At 36.8% G+C, this 16,683-nt stretch overlaps 1 protein-coding gene across 5 annotated transcripts; it reads left to right on the top strand.

The window, feature by feature from the left end:
* The first annotated feature begins 264 nt into the window (after window positions 1-264).
* On the top strand, window positions 265-9,097 carry LOC115994951 (E3 ubiquitin-protein ligase MBR2-like). 5 transcript variants are annotated; one of them, XM_031119303.1, is made up of 6 exons: window positions 265-841; window positions 3,315-5,048; window positions 7,191-7,244; window positions 7,514-7,612; window positions 7,736-7,879; window positions 8,553-9,097. In XM_031119303.1, the coding sequence occupies exons 2-6, from the start codon at window positions 3,405-3,407 to the stop codon at window positions 8,691-8,693; spliced, it is 2,082 nt and encodes a 693-aa protein (XP_030975163.1). In that variant the 5' UTR covers window positions 265-841; window positions 3,315-3,404; the 3' UTR covers window positions 8,694-9,097. The 5 variants fall into 5 exon arrangements, with proteins under 5 accessions (XP_030975163.1, XP_030975162.1, XP_030975165.1 ...); XM_031119302.1 differs by having other exon boundaries at window positions 3,330-5,048; XM_031119305.1 differs by having other exon boundaries at window positions 3,330-5,048; window positions 7,194-7,244.
* The last annotated feature ends 7,586 nt before the right edge of the window (window positions 9,098-16,683 follow it).

Below are 16,683 nucleotides of genomic sequence, written 5' to 3' on the forward strand. Positions count from 1 at the left end.
TTAAAATTAAAATCCAATTAATTAAGATTAATGAATAAATAATACTAGCTTTTGTAATTTATCTAAAAAAAAGCTTTTGTAATTATATATTATGTTAAATTTTTTTTTGGAGAAACAATTATGTTAAATTTTTGGTTTAACAAAAAACATTAAAAAAAAAATCAAGGGTCAATTAAAAAAAAGGCAAAAAAATAAAAAGTGAGCAAAAATAAACGTAAAAAAAGGGTCATAATTGGGTTAAACATGTGAAGAGAGAGAGAGAGAGAGGCTTGTGAAGCTTTTCTATCAAGGAAAGTTCCAACCCAGATATACATGAGGAGGGAAAAAATCAAAATCCATAGGAGAGAAAAAGAAAACAAAGCGTTCAAGAAGAGTATAGAACGGACACTTGGTGGAGACCTGAGCTGTTTCCACTTTCCATGTATTTTCAGAGAGAGAGAGAGAAAGAGAGACATGCAGCAAAGTGACACGAGGCTTAGTGAGTGAGGTCTCAAAACTGAAACTGCAAACAATTGGTTAGCAGCCACAAATGCCATCTTACCACCAAAATTGTCTGTTTTTGAAAAATGCAATAATGATTCCATACCATCCTCCTTTGATAATTTCACTATTTCCACATTATTATCCTCCTTAGATACACTCCAATTCTTACCACTGTCCCACCCCTCCAATCCAATCTATAAAGCTGCTCCCTTTCCCTTCAGTTTGTTCACACAAAAGCAAAAGGGTGACAAAGAAAGTGAGAGATAGAGAGAAAAGGAGAAGAAGAAGAAGAAGAAACTAGTGGTGGGTTGTGGCCTAAGCTTCATTTCCTGTGTCCACCGACTCTCAGCTATACTGCGTATAATAGCTATAAACCCTTTTCTTTATAGTGGTTATATTTGAGATTAGTGAATTATAATCTAGTGCCTGTTTATCTGATGGTTTCTTTTTCTTTTTTTATAAGGTTCGTGTTTTTGAAGTGGGGACTTAATTTTATTCAATTTGATTTATCATTTATGGTTTGTTTAAAATCAATTGATATGGGTGTGTGTGTGTGTGTGTGTGTGTGTGAGAGAGAGAGAGAGAGAGAGAGAGAGGGGACTATTTTTATATGTTGGTTTTGGGATGAAACGTGGTTCTTTGAGAAGGTCTTTGCAAGTTGTTTTAATGTTAAATTAATTTTTCATGATCAATCTAATTTTTGTGGTACAAATCTTGAAGATTGAAACTTTTTGTTTGTAATGACTAATGAAATAAGAAATAATTATTCAATTTAATTTTTTATAGTGAAAATCTAGAAGCTTGAAACTTTTTTTGAAAATTTTAATTTAGGTGACATTTGTGATCTAAGGCTTCGAATTCATATGCTCCAATGGTTATTGAAACTCAACTAGATCTCAATTTAGTGTTTTTTTAATAATTATTATATGTTTCATATGGCCTATTCAGTAGATCAACTCATTCTTTATTGTTGACAATATTGATTGGAGAGGGTTTGTTCTTCAATCTTCTTTTTCCTTGCTCTTTCCCTCATAAAAACTCTATTTTAAGTATTTTTCCCTCCTTGATTGGTCTCATAGTACGGTAGCTATTTAGTAACTGTAAAGCATGTATTCTTGCTGATATCTGCACTGCTGTTAGGGGTTTATGGCTAGATCATTGGACCAATGAGAATTCTTCATGATTCATTTTGGGTGATATAATATGATCAATTAATTTATAAATTATAATTACCTATTAAGACCCTCCGACCTATTCTGCTAAAGCAATTTGTTAGTCTAGGAGATTTATGTAGTTCTGTGTTTGTTACTGATCGGGTTGAATGAAACCAGTTTGAAGGTCAATAAATGGCATTCCATCTTTTCTTTAACTCATCATTTGATAAATTATTTTACACTTTTACTTGCAGACTAACATCTAGACTTCAATTGACACATTTGGAGGATGTTAGAAACCGAGTAAGGGAAGGAACGTACTTAAGTAGGGTGTTTTTTTTTTAATCCACTTTGATGAAATTGTTGAAGACAATAACTTGTGGGACACCTGCCATTTCAACTCATTAGTACTTTCAACATAGATACCATTTCATTTGGAAAAATGGTAGGAAGATGATAACTTACAGGAAACCTGGCAAATTCATCACATTTTGGTGAAATTGGAGAAGTTATGGAAAGGGCTGTGAAATTATTGACTAGTTATATTGTCAGCCTAGATACCATTTCATTTTTATTAGGGTGAATGTTTGCCAAAAACTAGTTTGTTTGGTTAGTCAAGTAAATTTATTAGAAATTTAAGATTTTTTTAAAAGCTACTTGCTTGAAAGGGTATACATGGTTAATGTGCCTATGTGTGAGAAAATTAGAGTTTGGACTGTTTATAGAGAATAAATCATCTATAAAACTTACCCAAACAGAACAAGTTATAACAGGGTAGTTTGGTGAAATATCTGTCAGTTTCTTAGGCTTGTTATCATTGGTTTCTAGGGAGGGTTATCTTGTAGTTTTAGTCTATTCAAGATGAGGTTTTGTAGCAGTGACATTAAAGTTCTCACTATAACTTGGACCAAAAAGACTCAAGACAATGCTACGTTAGTAGGAACATGAATCAAGGTGGGCTGCTGATGAGAATAATGAATTGAAGATAGATAGTTACTTTACAGAGATCTCTTTCCAGTGTTTTGTTAAAATTCTCGTTGGGTAGAGACTAAGAAAATGAGGAGATGAATAGCTGAAGCAAAGATGTGCTTTGGAGGTTTCTTTGACATTCAAATATTAATGAGATGGAGGAAAACAGATTTATTTTCAGCAACTTCTGGATGTTTTGAGAGTATATTGTAGAAAATGAAGAGACAATATGTTGGTAACTAAATTTAGTTGAGACGTGGATTGGAGGGATATTTTGATGAATGACTAGAGAAACAAGATACAAAAATAAAAAGGAAAAAAAACTAAGTAAGATAAAATTTAAAATGTATGCATCTGGAAAATCCTGAAAGTTCTATGATAAGAAATGGAAAGTTGATACTCTCTGACTTTTCTATGAAAACTCTCTCTCTCTCTCTCTCTCTCTCTCTCTCTCTCCAGTTTTGTAAATGTGATTCAGTTGCAGAAAGTTATGCTCTTGATGTCTCAAATTGTAAATCTTTTCATTTGTGTAGCTTTGTAGATATGAAACTAGTAGATTTAAATTATTCCAGATCTAGCCATGAGCCTTGTAGCTAAACTAGCACCTCCTAATGTTTCCAACAGAAATGTACATAATTCAAACCCCCCTCCCCCATTGCAACTATCGAATTATCAAAAAATTAATATCCAGATCTAACTCTATTCCAGGTGCTGTGATTTCAGGTCTGTGGAGAAGACTTTCTGTTTAAACTCCCTCTGGCAATCTGTTGACCTCTGAAGTGACTATTGTAGGCCAAGATGAATGGTCAAGGAAGCACCTCCAACTCATTTCCTCAAATGTTTTACGTTGACCATGGGCCGGATGTCAACAATCTTGGGTTTCTTCAGAATAATGTGTTTGCAACTGATGCTTCAGTTCATGATAGGCATTCTGTTATAGGCCATGTGGGCCAATCTAGTTCCAGTTTGAATGCCCAATACCAGAGCAGTGCTCAGGAGTTGCTCGGCAGACATGGATGGCTTTCTTCTGCTAGTGCCTCTGATCGAACTGGTCAAAGGTTTCAAGGAAGGCATTCTGAGCTAAATGTTGCTCCTTTTCAAGAGGTTGCAAATATAATCCCAAATAATGATCAGGTCACAAATAGGCTATCAATTATGCAAGGGGCCAATTCTGGTGCTCTCCCTTGGAACATAGACTTGAATGCCTTTAATGAGAGCAATAACAGAGATTTCAACCAGGATATGGGGGAAGGTTTAAGCCTGCACCTTTTTAAACCTGATGGACTAGAAGCTGATCAGAATCCACATTCCAGCAATTCTTCTATCCCACACATTATATCTTCTGGACTTGCAAGACATATGTTGGAAGAAAATGATGGCAGAGAGAGTCTATCATTAGAAGGTAGGCGGCTACCCTGCAAAAGAAGAGCACCTCAAGATGCTCCTGGACTAATGTCTTTGGGTGAAAGTTCAAGCACTGCACAAGGTTCTGGAAATTCTGAATGGCAAGCTGTTCCCACTCAAGGAAATGCCAACAGCAGCTTGAATATATCAACTCCTTTGATTATTCCTCCAAATATAAGTCAAACAGAACATTTGGAGAATAGACTTGACATTGGCCTAACGGGAGCATTTTCTGGTGTGCACCGAACTTCAAGTGGGGCAGGACAAGCACAAGGTTCCCAGAGAAATATCCGTCTGAGGAGAGGTGCAAATGTACAAGATTTTGTACCACCTAGTATGGTGGTGAGTGGGACCCCAAGAAATTCTCATTTGCATTCATCCGCTCAGCCATATGTGTTTTTTCCGTTTGATCGATCTGCGAACTCAGGCTCAGCAGCAACATCACAAGTTAATGCGACTTATCCAGTGCACCCTTCTGCGCATGTTCCTATTGCATTGCAACATCTTCGGCCTTCCCCATGGAGTGATTTGATGAGGTTAAGACATGGTGTGGGATCCATGCCTCCTGTTCATGCTGTCAATGGTGGTGACACTTTGCAGCAAGAACTGAACTCAATGAACATTCCATGGAACACCCTACTTACTCCTGAAACTGAAAGGGGAAATGTGGGACAGAATCCCAGATATTTTAGCAATGTCAATAGGAATTCAAACTTTCCTAGAACCATTGCTAATGGTTCTAGAAATGGAACTCTTTCAGTCGCTCCTTTCACAGTTGCTCCTACCAGGGTTCCTGAACCCAACATGGCTGAATCTAGTGGGCAGGGTGGTTACTACCCACTAAATTTAAGGACTTCTCCAGCATTGAGGGGAATGGAGCTTTCAACAAGAGCTGGTCATGTGAGACCTCCTCAAATACGTCTGAGGTCAGAACTGATAGCAGCAAGACTTGGGAGACAAGCTAGTGGTCATCCTGAAAATCCCCCTGCATTACAGTCCATCAGTGCCTCTCAAAGCAGTAGTAGACTGGTAGCTGAGGTATGTTCAATACAGACATACATATATAGCAGAACTTAAAATTTTTCAAAAAGTTGCAGCTATTTGATAATTTTTCTGGAAATCATTTAGATGAGATCTCATTGAAAAGAAATTGATTAGTAGATAATGCAGAATTGGGTGAAGCCAACCCAAATCTAATTTCTTTCTTGTGTTGGGAGGTTGCAAAACACGTGAAATTATCCAGTGCACCTAGCATACTACACCTTCCTCTCACATGAAGGCAGACCCAACTGCAATATTTATATGACAAGGAGATGTAGCACACCAGCTTTATGGTATAATTTCTATTGGAGCACAAACTTTGCACAAGAAAGGGACTTTTTTTAATCTTTTAAAAACTTGAAAATATAATATAGATGGGAAAGGAAGAGTCACCCTCCTTTCGATATAGAAAACTCCTAATACCCCAAGTCAACATGATATTGTGTTGAACCAAAGCCCTCCTTTGAAAGGGGGACAAATACTATCTAGTTACAAAGGCTGTTGAGAAGGTGCTCTGATATAGGGCTATTGGTGGATTTCAAAGATTGGAAATTAGAGAGAAAATGGATCTAAAACAAATTGGAAGAAGAAATGGAAAAATTGGCGGAATAAGAGTGGAGTCATACCATGATCTTCTCCAAATAAAGAATGATGAAACTCCATATGAATCTGAAGTCAAAGGCTCAGTAGATGTCTGCTGCCAATGGGGAGGAGGCTCACTACTTTAAGAGTCTACAAAAGAACTTTTGTGATGAAAACTGCACATTCCTCCACGCCTTCAAGATAGAAGGGAATATGACCTTTTATAGGAGGTAGGAAACCCTAGCTATCCAAGCAACCTTCCTTATGTGTCTAGAGAATATTCGGAGCATCTACGGCGAATATTTTCTTGGTTGGCACATCCTATTATAGGGAAAACTTTAAATATTGTTTCATTTTTTATTTTTTCTTTTTTTTTAAGGCTTTTTTTAATGACGTGGAACCTTGCCAAGGCAAGGCTCTTTGGACCCATTCTTGGGGAGTAAACCACGGATATTTGACCCCACACGCTAGAACCGTGTATCAAGTAATCCAGGGGAATTCCTAGTGGGGACCCAAACCTAGAATGTTTGGGTCTATAGCTCATCCCAAGCCTCCCACCACTAGGCTGCACTCTGGTGGGTTTTTTTTGGCATAATTATAAAGCCAAAATAGAAGGCAAAGCCTTTGTCTAAGAATTGGGATTGTTTTTTCTTTCTGGAATTTTTTCTTGCTTTCTTTACATCCCTTTATAGACTGCCTATAGATGTACTTGTTCCTGTTCTCAGTTGAACGTGTGCTGGTTAATGGTTACATGTGGGGAGCTTTATGACGTCAAACATTGCTAAGAAATAGGGTACTTTCTACCTCTGAATGTATTTTCTGCGAGTGACCAGCAATGGTTGACAGTGTCTCTATACCTTGAAACATTTGCTGTTTAGTTCTGGTGCCAACGTTTTATTTAATTATTAATAGTTTAAAAAAAAATTTATGATGAGTAATCCATGATCCCCTCTGGCCTTGGTAATCCTCAGATGCTGAACACCACCATTATTTGTAGGTTCTTTTGGAAAATGAGAATCTGTGAATGATGGTTAAGTGATTAAAGGTTCATTCATTGGACCCACATATATTTCAATCTATTTATGATTTTTCAAACATAATCAACTTTAGCTTCTATATGAGCAGGGATAAGCCCAATATCCAAAATTTTCCTTCTCCTTCAGAATAAATTAGAAACAGATTTTTATTACCAACTCAACAGAATTTTGTCAATGGAAGACTGGCTTTGCAGTTTATTCTGAATTCTAATTGCAGATTGGTATTTATGATGTAAGGAATGGATAGCTGGTTTTATCACGTTCAACCTTTGAAGAGATTTCCTTTAACACTCATTACACTTACTGTTTGCAATTTTCTTGCTGTTATAGTAATAATATTTGTGCTTACACCCACGTAGTTTTAAGCATACTTGTAAATATCTGGCCAGAAAAAGAAAACAAATATCTTGTACCCTATAAGCATAAGCAAACAGTTTATTCACCATCAACTGGTTTTCCTTTTCAGTATTAGTGTATTATCACTTAATCAGATGTTTGAGTTCCTCTATTTTTTACGTAGCAGGTTCTAAATGCCTTGGCACTTGTTCGTAGGGGTGTTACCTTCCGATTTCGGGTAGGTATTAGCTATCTCTTTACATGTTGCTATCAAGTTCCATATTGCTCCAATAATGCTAAACATTGTATTATTTTTCTTCATGTTATAAATGCTAGAATCATTAGTGGTGGTATGAGCGGAAAATTGATAGGGATGTTATCAACATGTCATATTTGTAAACTTCCTCAAAATAATTATTAGTTGTTGCAAGAATGGATTTCCACTACCAAAATATTCCAGTTTGTTTTGATTTCATCAAGTTCTGATACCTGATGGTGATTTTCCAGAATGTTCTGGTTATTAACCGTTCAGTTTTATATGCTGTACCTGAGGAGGATGATATGCATGAGAACATGCGTCTTGATGTAGATAACATGTCTTATGAGGTAACTCTAAAAAAAAATTGGTACCTTACAAGCTTAGCATTTTTTGAAAAATATATTATTTTACTTTCAATCTTCTGGCCGTTCATTATAGAAAACAGCTTGAAATAACAATTTTTGGCTTAGGAATTACTGGGCTTGGAAGAGCAAATTGGGAATGTTTGCACTGGACTTAGCGACGAAGCTATTTTGGCAAATTTGAGGTGGCAAAAATATGAGCCCATCGCATTAGGGTCTCCAGTGGAGAATGAATCATGCTGCATCTGTCAGGTAAGTGCATTCTTTTGTCCTCCCTTCCAGTGGTAGTTAGAAAGAAGAATACTAGAAGACAATGTGGTTCGTAAAGTAATTCTTGATTTTGATATTGATACTACCTCTATTCTGTGAAATAATTTAGTGCCCCTGATGCGCATACCTTCTTCTCATATAAAGTTTGAGCCCACTTGTGGGTCCTGCACATGGGACCACATCTATGTGAGTGAGGTGTATGAAATAAAATCTTGTCCGTCATTTTGTTGGTCATGTTTAGAAAATCCAAACTTTTAAGGGAACATAATTTATTACGTTGTTATTTTAAATATAAAGATACAAGTTTCCAAAATTATCCTCAATTTTTTTGATAGGTAGGTAACTATCCTCCTTAATTCAAACTTTAGTAAAAGAAGGTATCAACATTTTAAGTAAAGGGTAAGTAGGAAAGTTATTGGTATTTGTATTCATTGACTTTTCAAAGAGAACTATATTTTGGGACATCCCAAAATGAAATAGATAACCATCAAAATGGGATGGAGATCATAGTTTTGTTTTTGCCTATTTTTACTGTAGCTTAGTCCTTGTTAGAGTACTGAATTGATTCTTACCTGCAGCTTTTCATTCTGTCTTATTGTTTCTTGTTTTCGCTATTTAATTTGATCTGTCTTCCACTTATGGAAATGCTTTGCAGGAGGAATATGTTCATGGAGATGGCCTTGGGAAGCTGGATTGTGGGCATGACTTTCACCATGCCTGTATTAAACAGTGGCTAGTGCAGAAGAATTCCTGCCCCATTTGCAAAAAGACGGCACTGGCTGTTAGAGACAGATAATTAATTTCTGAGCTACTTTTGCAAACTAGAGATAAAACCAGAGAAAAGTTCTTTCCTGCGCATGGATGGCATCTTTAGTATCTTTATAGACATCATAATTTTTTTTTTTTAATTATTAATTTTAAATATAACACAGTTTTCCATTTGCAACAATGTGCAAGCCCATTAGATGCCTTGGTGCCTCATGGTCTTGCCTTTTCCTTGCAGAAGGCAATAGTTTCTATGGCTGGGGTGACATGCTAGGGCATTGGCCTGCTAGTGGGGATGTGGTATATAGAACAAAATTTTCCAAACTTCTGTGTACTCTTGGGTTCATGGATACAGTAAGCAACAGTTTGTCAATGTGAAAATAGATTAAAGTTGAATTGATTTCAATGTACAAAATTTACATATTGGAGCATATATATATACATATATGAAGAAAGAGGGGGAGAACATAGCCTAATCCTAATCAGATCCTAGTAGGACTAGGATTGCTTGCCCTAAAAGTGCATGTTTGGGCTTTATAACGTGTCTGGCCCAATGGGCTCCACTATATCTAATGGTCAAATAGCAGGTTAATGAATGGAACCTCTCCCATGGAAAAGTAGGGAACTTTTATGACTTTATAGACAATATTTCATAAGAAGGCTGCCTTGTTGACTAGGCTCTCATTTGCTGGAATTAAAGCTGTTTTTAATCTTCCTCCTTGATGTTGCTATGTTGGTTCATTTGGAAAATTTTTGGTTTGACTGTTTTGTGTCTTTTCACTTTTGAGTTTTTATTTTTTTGGTTGATAGATAAAATAGTATTTCAAACATATGACGTTACTCCATGATAATGGCTCTTTATTATCAAGTTAAAACACTAATTAATTTTTTTTGTAAACAATGATCGAACCCTAAATATCTTATTTAACGATAAAAAAAATTACAAATTAGGATAACATATATCTTTTGAGTTCTGATGAGGTTAGTAAATTTTGCTAGCTTGGTAGATTGAATGTTACTAATGGTCTAGTCAGAAAAAATAAATAAATAAAGAACATTACTAATTGTATAACACTTCTTCAATGGGCACAGCTCCTGCCACATTTTGGTCACAATTTGCTTCAATGGTTGACTGAGAATGGTAGACAACCACTTTCATATTGCTCCAAAAATTTCTTTTTTCATCACTCACATTCGACTACTTAAACGAATTTATATCTATATAATATCTAAAAGTTTAAGTATAGTATTTATTGTTACTACGCTTTTGTTGAGTTATATCAATGTAGCGTTTTGATTCACTTCCGTCAATTTTAATTGTAAGATCTATTAGTAAATAATTTTTTTTAGTAAATAACTAAATGAGTTAATTTAATTATTTTGTCCAAATATATTACTACATGAAGTTATTTAAGAATTTTTTAAATTAATATTAATCAAATAATGAGATCTTTTAAATAATGCATCTTATGAATGTTTTTATTTAAATATAAAAATAATATTTTAATGATATTGTTTACTAACTAAAAAACTTACAAAGTAACTTGACTGATTAGTTTCACATCAAAAACATAATAAACAAATTCCTAGTTATTTTTTTGTGATATTGTATTTAGTACAAATTTTATTACATATAATATATAAAAGTTGAAGCTAAATATTTGTTATTGCTATGGTTCTTTTGAGCCACATTAGCATAGTATTTTAGTTTACTTCGGTTCACTTAGGTCTATTTGGTCAGTTTTAGTCTACTTTATGTCCATTCAATCCACTCAAGTCCATTTGGTCCAATTCAATCTATTTTAGACCATTTTGGACTAATTAGACGTCAAAATTGATTTTTTTTTATATGTTGCCTTTTTAGTTTTAAACTCAAAATTTCTTTATCTTTTTCTTTTTTCTTAATTTTGAGTTGAAAGGTATGAAATTTTATTCTATTTAGGCCAAACTCTTTAATTTTGGGTTAAAAAAATACAAACAATAAATGCATTTGAAATTTGAGAAATGAGCCCAAAAAATATGATCATTATTCAAAGTTAAAATATAGCATTTATTGTTGCTATACTTTTTTTGAACCATATAAGCGTAGCAATTTGGTCCATTTAGTACACTTTGGTCCACTTGGCCTTAAAATGATTTTTTGGTAGGGTGCCTTTTTAGTTTTGGGCTCAAATTTTTATTTTATTTTTCTTAATTTTTTGGGTTGAAAATTATGAAAATTTATTCTATTTGGGCCAAATTCTTTAATTTTGGGCTAAAAATACAAACAAAATAAGCATTAGAATTAGAGATACGAGTCCTAAAAATATATATATATATATATATGATAAATATTCAATAGATTACCTTAAAATTCAAGTTTTAATAATATAGACATTATACTTATATTTGGAAAGAAAAAAAAATGCTACAATTCATTTTATTAGAATCTTGAGTAGGCGGGTGGTGCAAGATGTCTTGGCTTGGTCTTTTACAAAGAATGGTAGGTACAATGTGAAGTCTGGGTACCATGTGGCCAAGCAACTGAGGTTGGCTGAGACTAACAGTGGAGAGGCTTTGGTGCAACCATCAAATAGTTCTTTGTGGTCACGAATTTGGAAGGCTAGGGTCCCAAATAAGATCAAAATTTTTTCATGGAGAGCATGCCATAATATACTGCCTACAAAAGATAATCTGGTGAAAAGGAGGGTGTTGGAGGATGCTCGATGCTGTTTCTGTCATAAAGCTGATGAATCGGTGCTGCATGTTCTTTGGGAGTGTGGGGCAGCACAGGATGTTTGGGTTGGCAGTGCAATCAGGTTTCAAAATTTTGGTACGGTGCAAGTGGATTTTGGGCAGTTGGTTGCTAGGCTCATGCCGAGGTTATCACATGAGGAGCTGGATTTATTTTGGGTGATTTGTTGGAAAATCTGGCTTCAGCGGAACCTGGTCTTGCATGGGGGAGCTTTTCAACATCCATCACGGTCATACTAGCGGGCTTTGGATTATTTGAAAGAGTTTCATGAGGCGCAGGAGCATCTGAGTGTACCTGTGACAGTTCCGGTTCTAGCAAGTCAGGCATGGCAGCCACCCCAAGGAGATTTCTTCAAGCTGAACTTTGATGGAGCGTGTTTTAATGATGGAGTTGATTCGGGTTATAGGGCTGTGGTTCGTAATAGGAATGGTGAAGTGATGGCTGCTATTTCGGCTAAGGGTGGGGTTGTGAGGGATAGTGAAGAGGTGGAGGTGCTGGCTTGCCGTAAGGCTCTTGAATTTGCTATAGATGCAGGGTTTATGGAGGTGATTTTGGAAGGTGACAATGCACGGGTTTTGAAGACAGTGGCACAGGCTCAACCAGATCTAGCTCGGCTTAGGTTTATTTATGAAGATATTTGGTGCTTGATTGCAGGTTTTAGATCCTTTTCAGTCAATTGTGTTAGGCGTAGTGCCAATGGTGTTGCTCATGCTTTGGCTAGATTTGCTAGATTATCTGATAATGAAATTGTATGGTTAGAGGAGGATCCTCCACCAGAAGTTGATGCTCTGTATTTGGATTCTTGTATTCTTCATTAATGATATTCATTTGGTTCCGGCTTCAAAAAAAGAAAAAAAAAAAGAATCTTGAATTTTTTATCCATATTTTGAATGATTAGATCTTATTATCATATAATATATTTAATAAACAAAAAATTATTTTAATTATGATTTTTTTTAAATACAATACAACATCAATCATTTTAATTATAATTATTTGATCTTTTAATAATATCTTATTAAAAAATATTTTAAAATAACTAACATTTATTAAAAGCTGAGCAGAAACATAAGCAATTCCTATAAATAAATAAATAAATAAAGAAACATAAGCAATTCTAGAGTAGTACAGCAGTGGGATCTCTCTGTAGTAACAACGTAATAATAATAATAATTGTCAGATGGAGGAAAATGATAAATCCTTAACTCTTCTATTTGTATTGCTCCGTTAATTCTTTATCTAATCTATCCACACATGCATTGTTAATTTCCTAATTTCCTTGGAAAAGTTGTGGATACGACTCTGGGTCAATCTGAAAAGATCGTATTAGACAGGACAAAAGCAATAGGAAATATGCATTCGACATGCGTTTATTAGTTATTACATTTTGCTTCATGTTCACCAAACTGTTTCATCTGCTTTTCATTTCCATCTCATTCACCCCTAGCCCTTGGGTATGTTTTCATTGACATTTTCCTCCCATTTCTCTCTTCTTGAGAAATTGTAGCATGAACCAAAAATAGAATTTAAGAACGAAAATTGTATTAAATTTCAAGAAAAAAAAATACTTTAAGCATCCATTTGGTGTTAAATCAATATAAACAAAAGAAAAGACACAAAATAATTGTTTCTCAATACATTTCAAATCAATTATTTATCAAAATATATTTCACCATTCTTTTAAATCCCGAAAATAATTTATGATTAAGTATGTACTAAATTTCGCAACAATTTCTCTTTCAAGTACAAAATCAAATAATCTTTTAGAAAGTCTTCCTTTTTATTATGAAATTTAGCTTTGACAATATTAATGACTAATAATACTTGTAAGGACGCAATTGGGATCCTTGGCCCAAGGTGTGATTGGATCCAAACCCAATAAGCCCAATACAATGAATTTGTAGATAGTGGGTTGGAAAATTAGGTTCTAATGAATAGGATAACAATTAAAATGGATTTTAAATGATAATCAAATAGAAATGGACTAGAGTTATCTAAGTAAATTTATCCTCGGAACAATCTGAAGAGGTACGTTCTAGTATATATTGATTGAAAATGATTACAGATATGGTTCAAGTTGCTACAGTGCTTTCTCTTACAAATTTCCTATCACTTCTTCTTAGGGTCTTCCCTCTAATTTATACTATCTCTTTCTTCTCATCTTTACCCTACACATGGACAGCAGATTGCTCATGTTGATCCTTGTCCCATCAACACCCATCTGAAACCTTTGAGGGTAGCTGTAAGGCTGAAAAACACTATTCAGAGATCACTTCCTAATTAATGTGGCCAGAAGGTTAGCTACAAAGCATTTAATGTGGTGGTAGCAGTTTTTTCTTAAATATTTCTGAACTTCCCTCCCTCCTATACGTTCATAACTCACGTCCCTATCAGTGGAACTTCCTGGAAGGTCACTTTGAACGATAGGATATACATTTGGTCTGTACTTCGTTTATCCGAGGAGATACTCCTTCTCGAACCGCCTTCCTCAACCTTTCCATTTGCAACATATTCATGGGACTTTAAACTTAACACCTTCACTACTGTCTACTCGTCCTCGAAACAACCAATGTCCTCAGCCAAGGCCTAAGGCCCAATATATAATTTAGGCCCTGATCCCTACAATAGCCCCTCAAAACTCCGGTTTTTCCTTCTTATCCGAGGAGAAAAAGTGGGGTTTTGATTTTTAAGAGTTAAGACCATTCATCTCTTTGGTTTACACATGTGGGAGCACCGTTTTGCACGCCCCATAACTATTACTGATGCTTTGGAGCTCGTGATGCGTCATTAATTGCTTCAGGCGGCACTTTGTTCCCCACATCCAACGGTGAGACGCAGATCCTATGATTGACATTCCCCCTCGAATTTTAAGCGGGATAATTCCCACTCAATTCCACCTTCTATATAAGGCACTCGGGGAAATCATTTTTCCTTATTTCACAAGTCTTCAAGCTTTCCAGAGATTCATAACTCTTAAACCTTCAAAGCTTCCCAAATTTGTAAAGTCTCCAAGTCTTTCTCTCTGAAAAATTCAAATCTTTAAGAAGTATTAGTAGCAACTAACGTGTTCATTCTTGTAAGTTCTTTATTTCCTAGGTTATTTTCTTCTCGGCTTGTCTCCTCGACCAATCATCCTTTAGTTCTTTTCCTTGAAAACTTCATTCATTCCTCTTTAGCTTAATCCAATAGGTAGGTTCAAAAGCCTTGTAGACACTGACGCCGGTATGGAGGGTTTCAGGGCCAAGTACCACATTCCGCAGGAAGTAGCCCTGCGGTATTATCCCCCAAATCGAATAGACTTTGACAGGAAAGAAGGGGAGGTTGTTATTCCTATGATCACTTTTATAGAAGGAGGAATGACACTTCCCATAGGTAGGGTGACCCAAGACTATCTAATCAACCATAGGTTATGTCCCTACCAATGCGCTCCCAACCTGTTTAGAGTTTTAGGTTGCGTTGATGCTCTCAACGAGCATATGAGTTTAGGACTCACTTGACATGATGTTGTCCACATGTACGAGTGCCACTCGCTCGCTGACTTGGGGTATTACCTCAAGTCCAGATCGTTTGTTGTTAGGCTCATCTCATGCTTACCCAAATCCAATAAGGGTATGAAGGATAACTTCCTGATTACCTCAGGGGCATGGCATGATGGTCTTCACGGTCCAGTTTGAGAGGGAGAGCCAGGTGAGGTACCCTAGGTTTAGTTCCACTCTATTCTTTTTGTTCTCTTGAAGCATGGGCAGTAGCCCCTCGGCTTTATGTTCCTTCATTCTTTTTGTATTCCATTCATTTTCAATGATGATTACATCATACTGACCAAGGTTTTTCTCCTCGGATGTCTTTGTAGATAAAAGGCACATTACTCTCAGACTCAACCTCATTAACGTTTCAGGTCTCAACAAGGTACTGAGGTTTGAGATCTTCGTGAGTAAAGATAGACAGTTATGAGCTGTCGATCTGATCTTGGACTTTGTGCCCCTCTCGGACGCATTTCAAGAAGTAGGCAGCGCAATAAGAGCATGTGACCCTCGGCTAGCCCGGATTGATGTATCATAGCCCGGTTTCCTAGCCCGAGAAGACCTTCCTCTAGTCGAACTACCCTTCTAGTGTGTTCTGCCTGAAGCAGCAATCCCAAGAGAGGAGACTGCCTCTTCGTGCTTATCGCTTGAGGTTGAGATTGATCAATTTCACTTCGAGAAGGACAGGGAGGAACGGGTAGATCCTATAATCCAATTACCAGATTCCGAGGATGAGTTAGACAAGCACTCTATCGCCCACTCTCCCAGGCTCATAGTTGCCCGCATAGACCCTAATTCTGAGGAGGAAGAGGAAATGGACATCAACCCGAGGAAAGGACTGAAGGGCCTTATTGCTTGGAGGAACAAATGGGGGTCGTCCAAAGAGGTCCCCATGTCCCACGTTTCTGTCAATCTCCCCCCTCCTCCTCCTCCTCCTCTCCCTGTAACTACAGTCGGACTGCTCCCTTGTCCTGACTTGAAGAAGAAGAGGAAAAGTGCTAGAGGTGGAAGAGGGCGAAGTGGTTCCTCTAAAGGGGGCACAACAGCCCAAAAATGCCAAAGATAGACGGGCTTCCTTTGTGGATAGCAAGGAGGACCCTGTTAGGGTCGAGGTACACTAACAACAGCGCACTTGGGCTCCTCAGCTGGAGTTGGATGGCGCTGTCATCCCATGGGATGCTTCAGTCCGAGAGTTCCAAAGGGGAAATTCAACCTACATTGCTGAAGCCCTAGAGCAACCTCTTCTCCTCCCCAAAGATATGGACACTCTCAGGCGCATGAGGTAGCCTGACCTTTTCCTGTCCCTGAAGAGGAACTTTGCCAGGGTAAGTTAACCAACACATCTTCGAATTAGATGTTAAGCTGCACTTTCATTTTATATATATGTGTGTGTGTGTGTGTGTGTGTGTGTGATTCTTTCGTTATTTTTATGCAGGTTACTCAGCAATTTTTTATGGCCGATGAATAGGTCCAGGACGCCCGTAATGAGACTAAGGCTGAGGCCCACTCCCACACTAAGGTTGAGAAGTCCATGGGAGCCCTCAAGCAAGAACAAATGGAGCTGGCTAACAATTTGACTGCTTCAGAGAGGGCATGTCTGAGTGTCGAAGCTGGTTTGAAGAGCGCGGAGGCACAAGCCGAGGACCAGTGCAAACAACTTCATATGACTGAGATAGAGCTGGCCACCCAGAGATAGCTGGTCCTGGATCTTAAGGTTGAGTTGCAAAAAGCTAAGGATGCAGCTCAAGTGGCCAGGGAAGCTTTTG

The sequence above is a fragment of the Quercus lobata genome, chromosome 6 (assembly GCF_001633185.2).
Source record: "Quercus lobata isolate SW786 chromosome 6, ValleyOak3.0 Primary Assembly, whole genome shotgun sequence".
Lineage (NCBI taxonomy): Eukaryota > Viridiplantae > Streptophyta > Magnoliopsida > Fagales > Fagaceae > Quercus > Quercus lobata.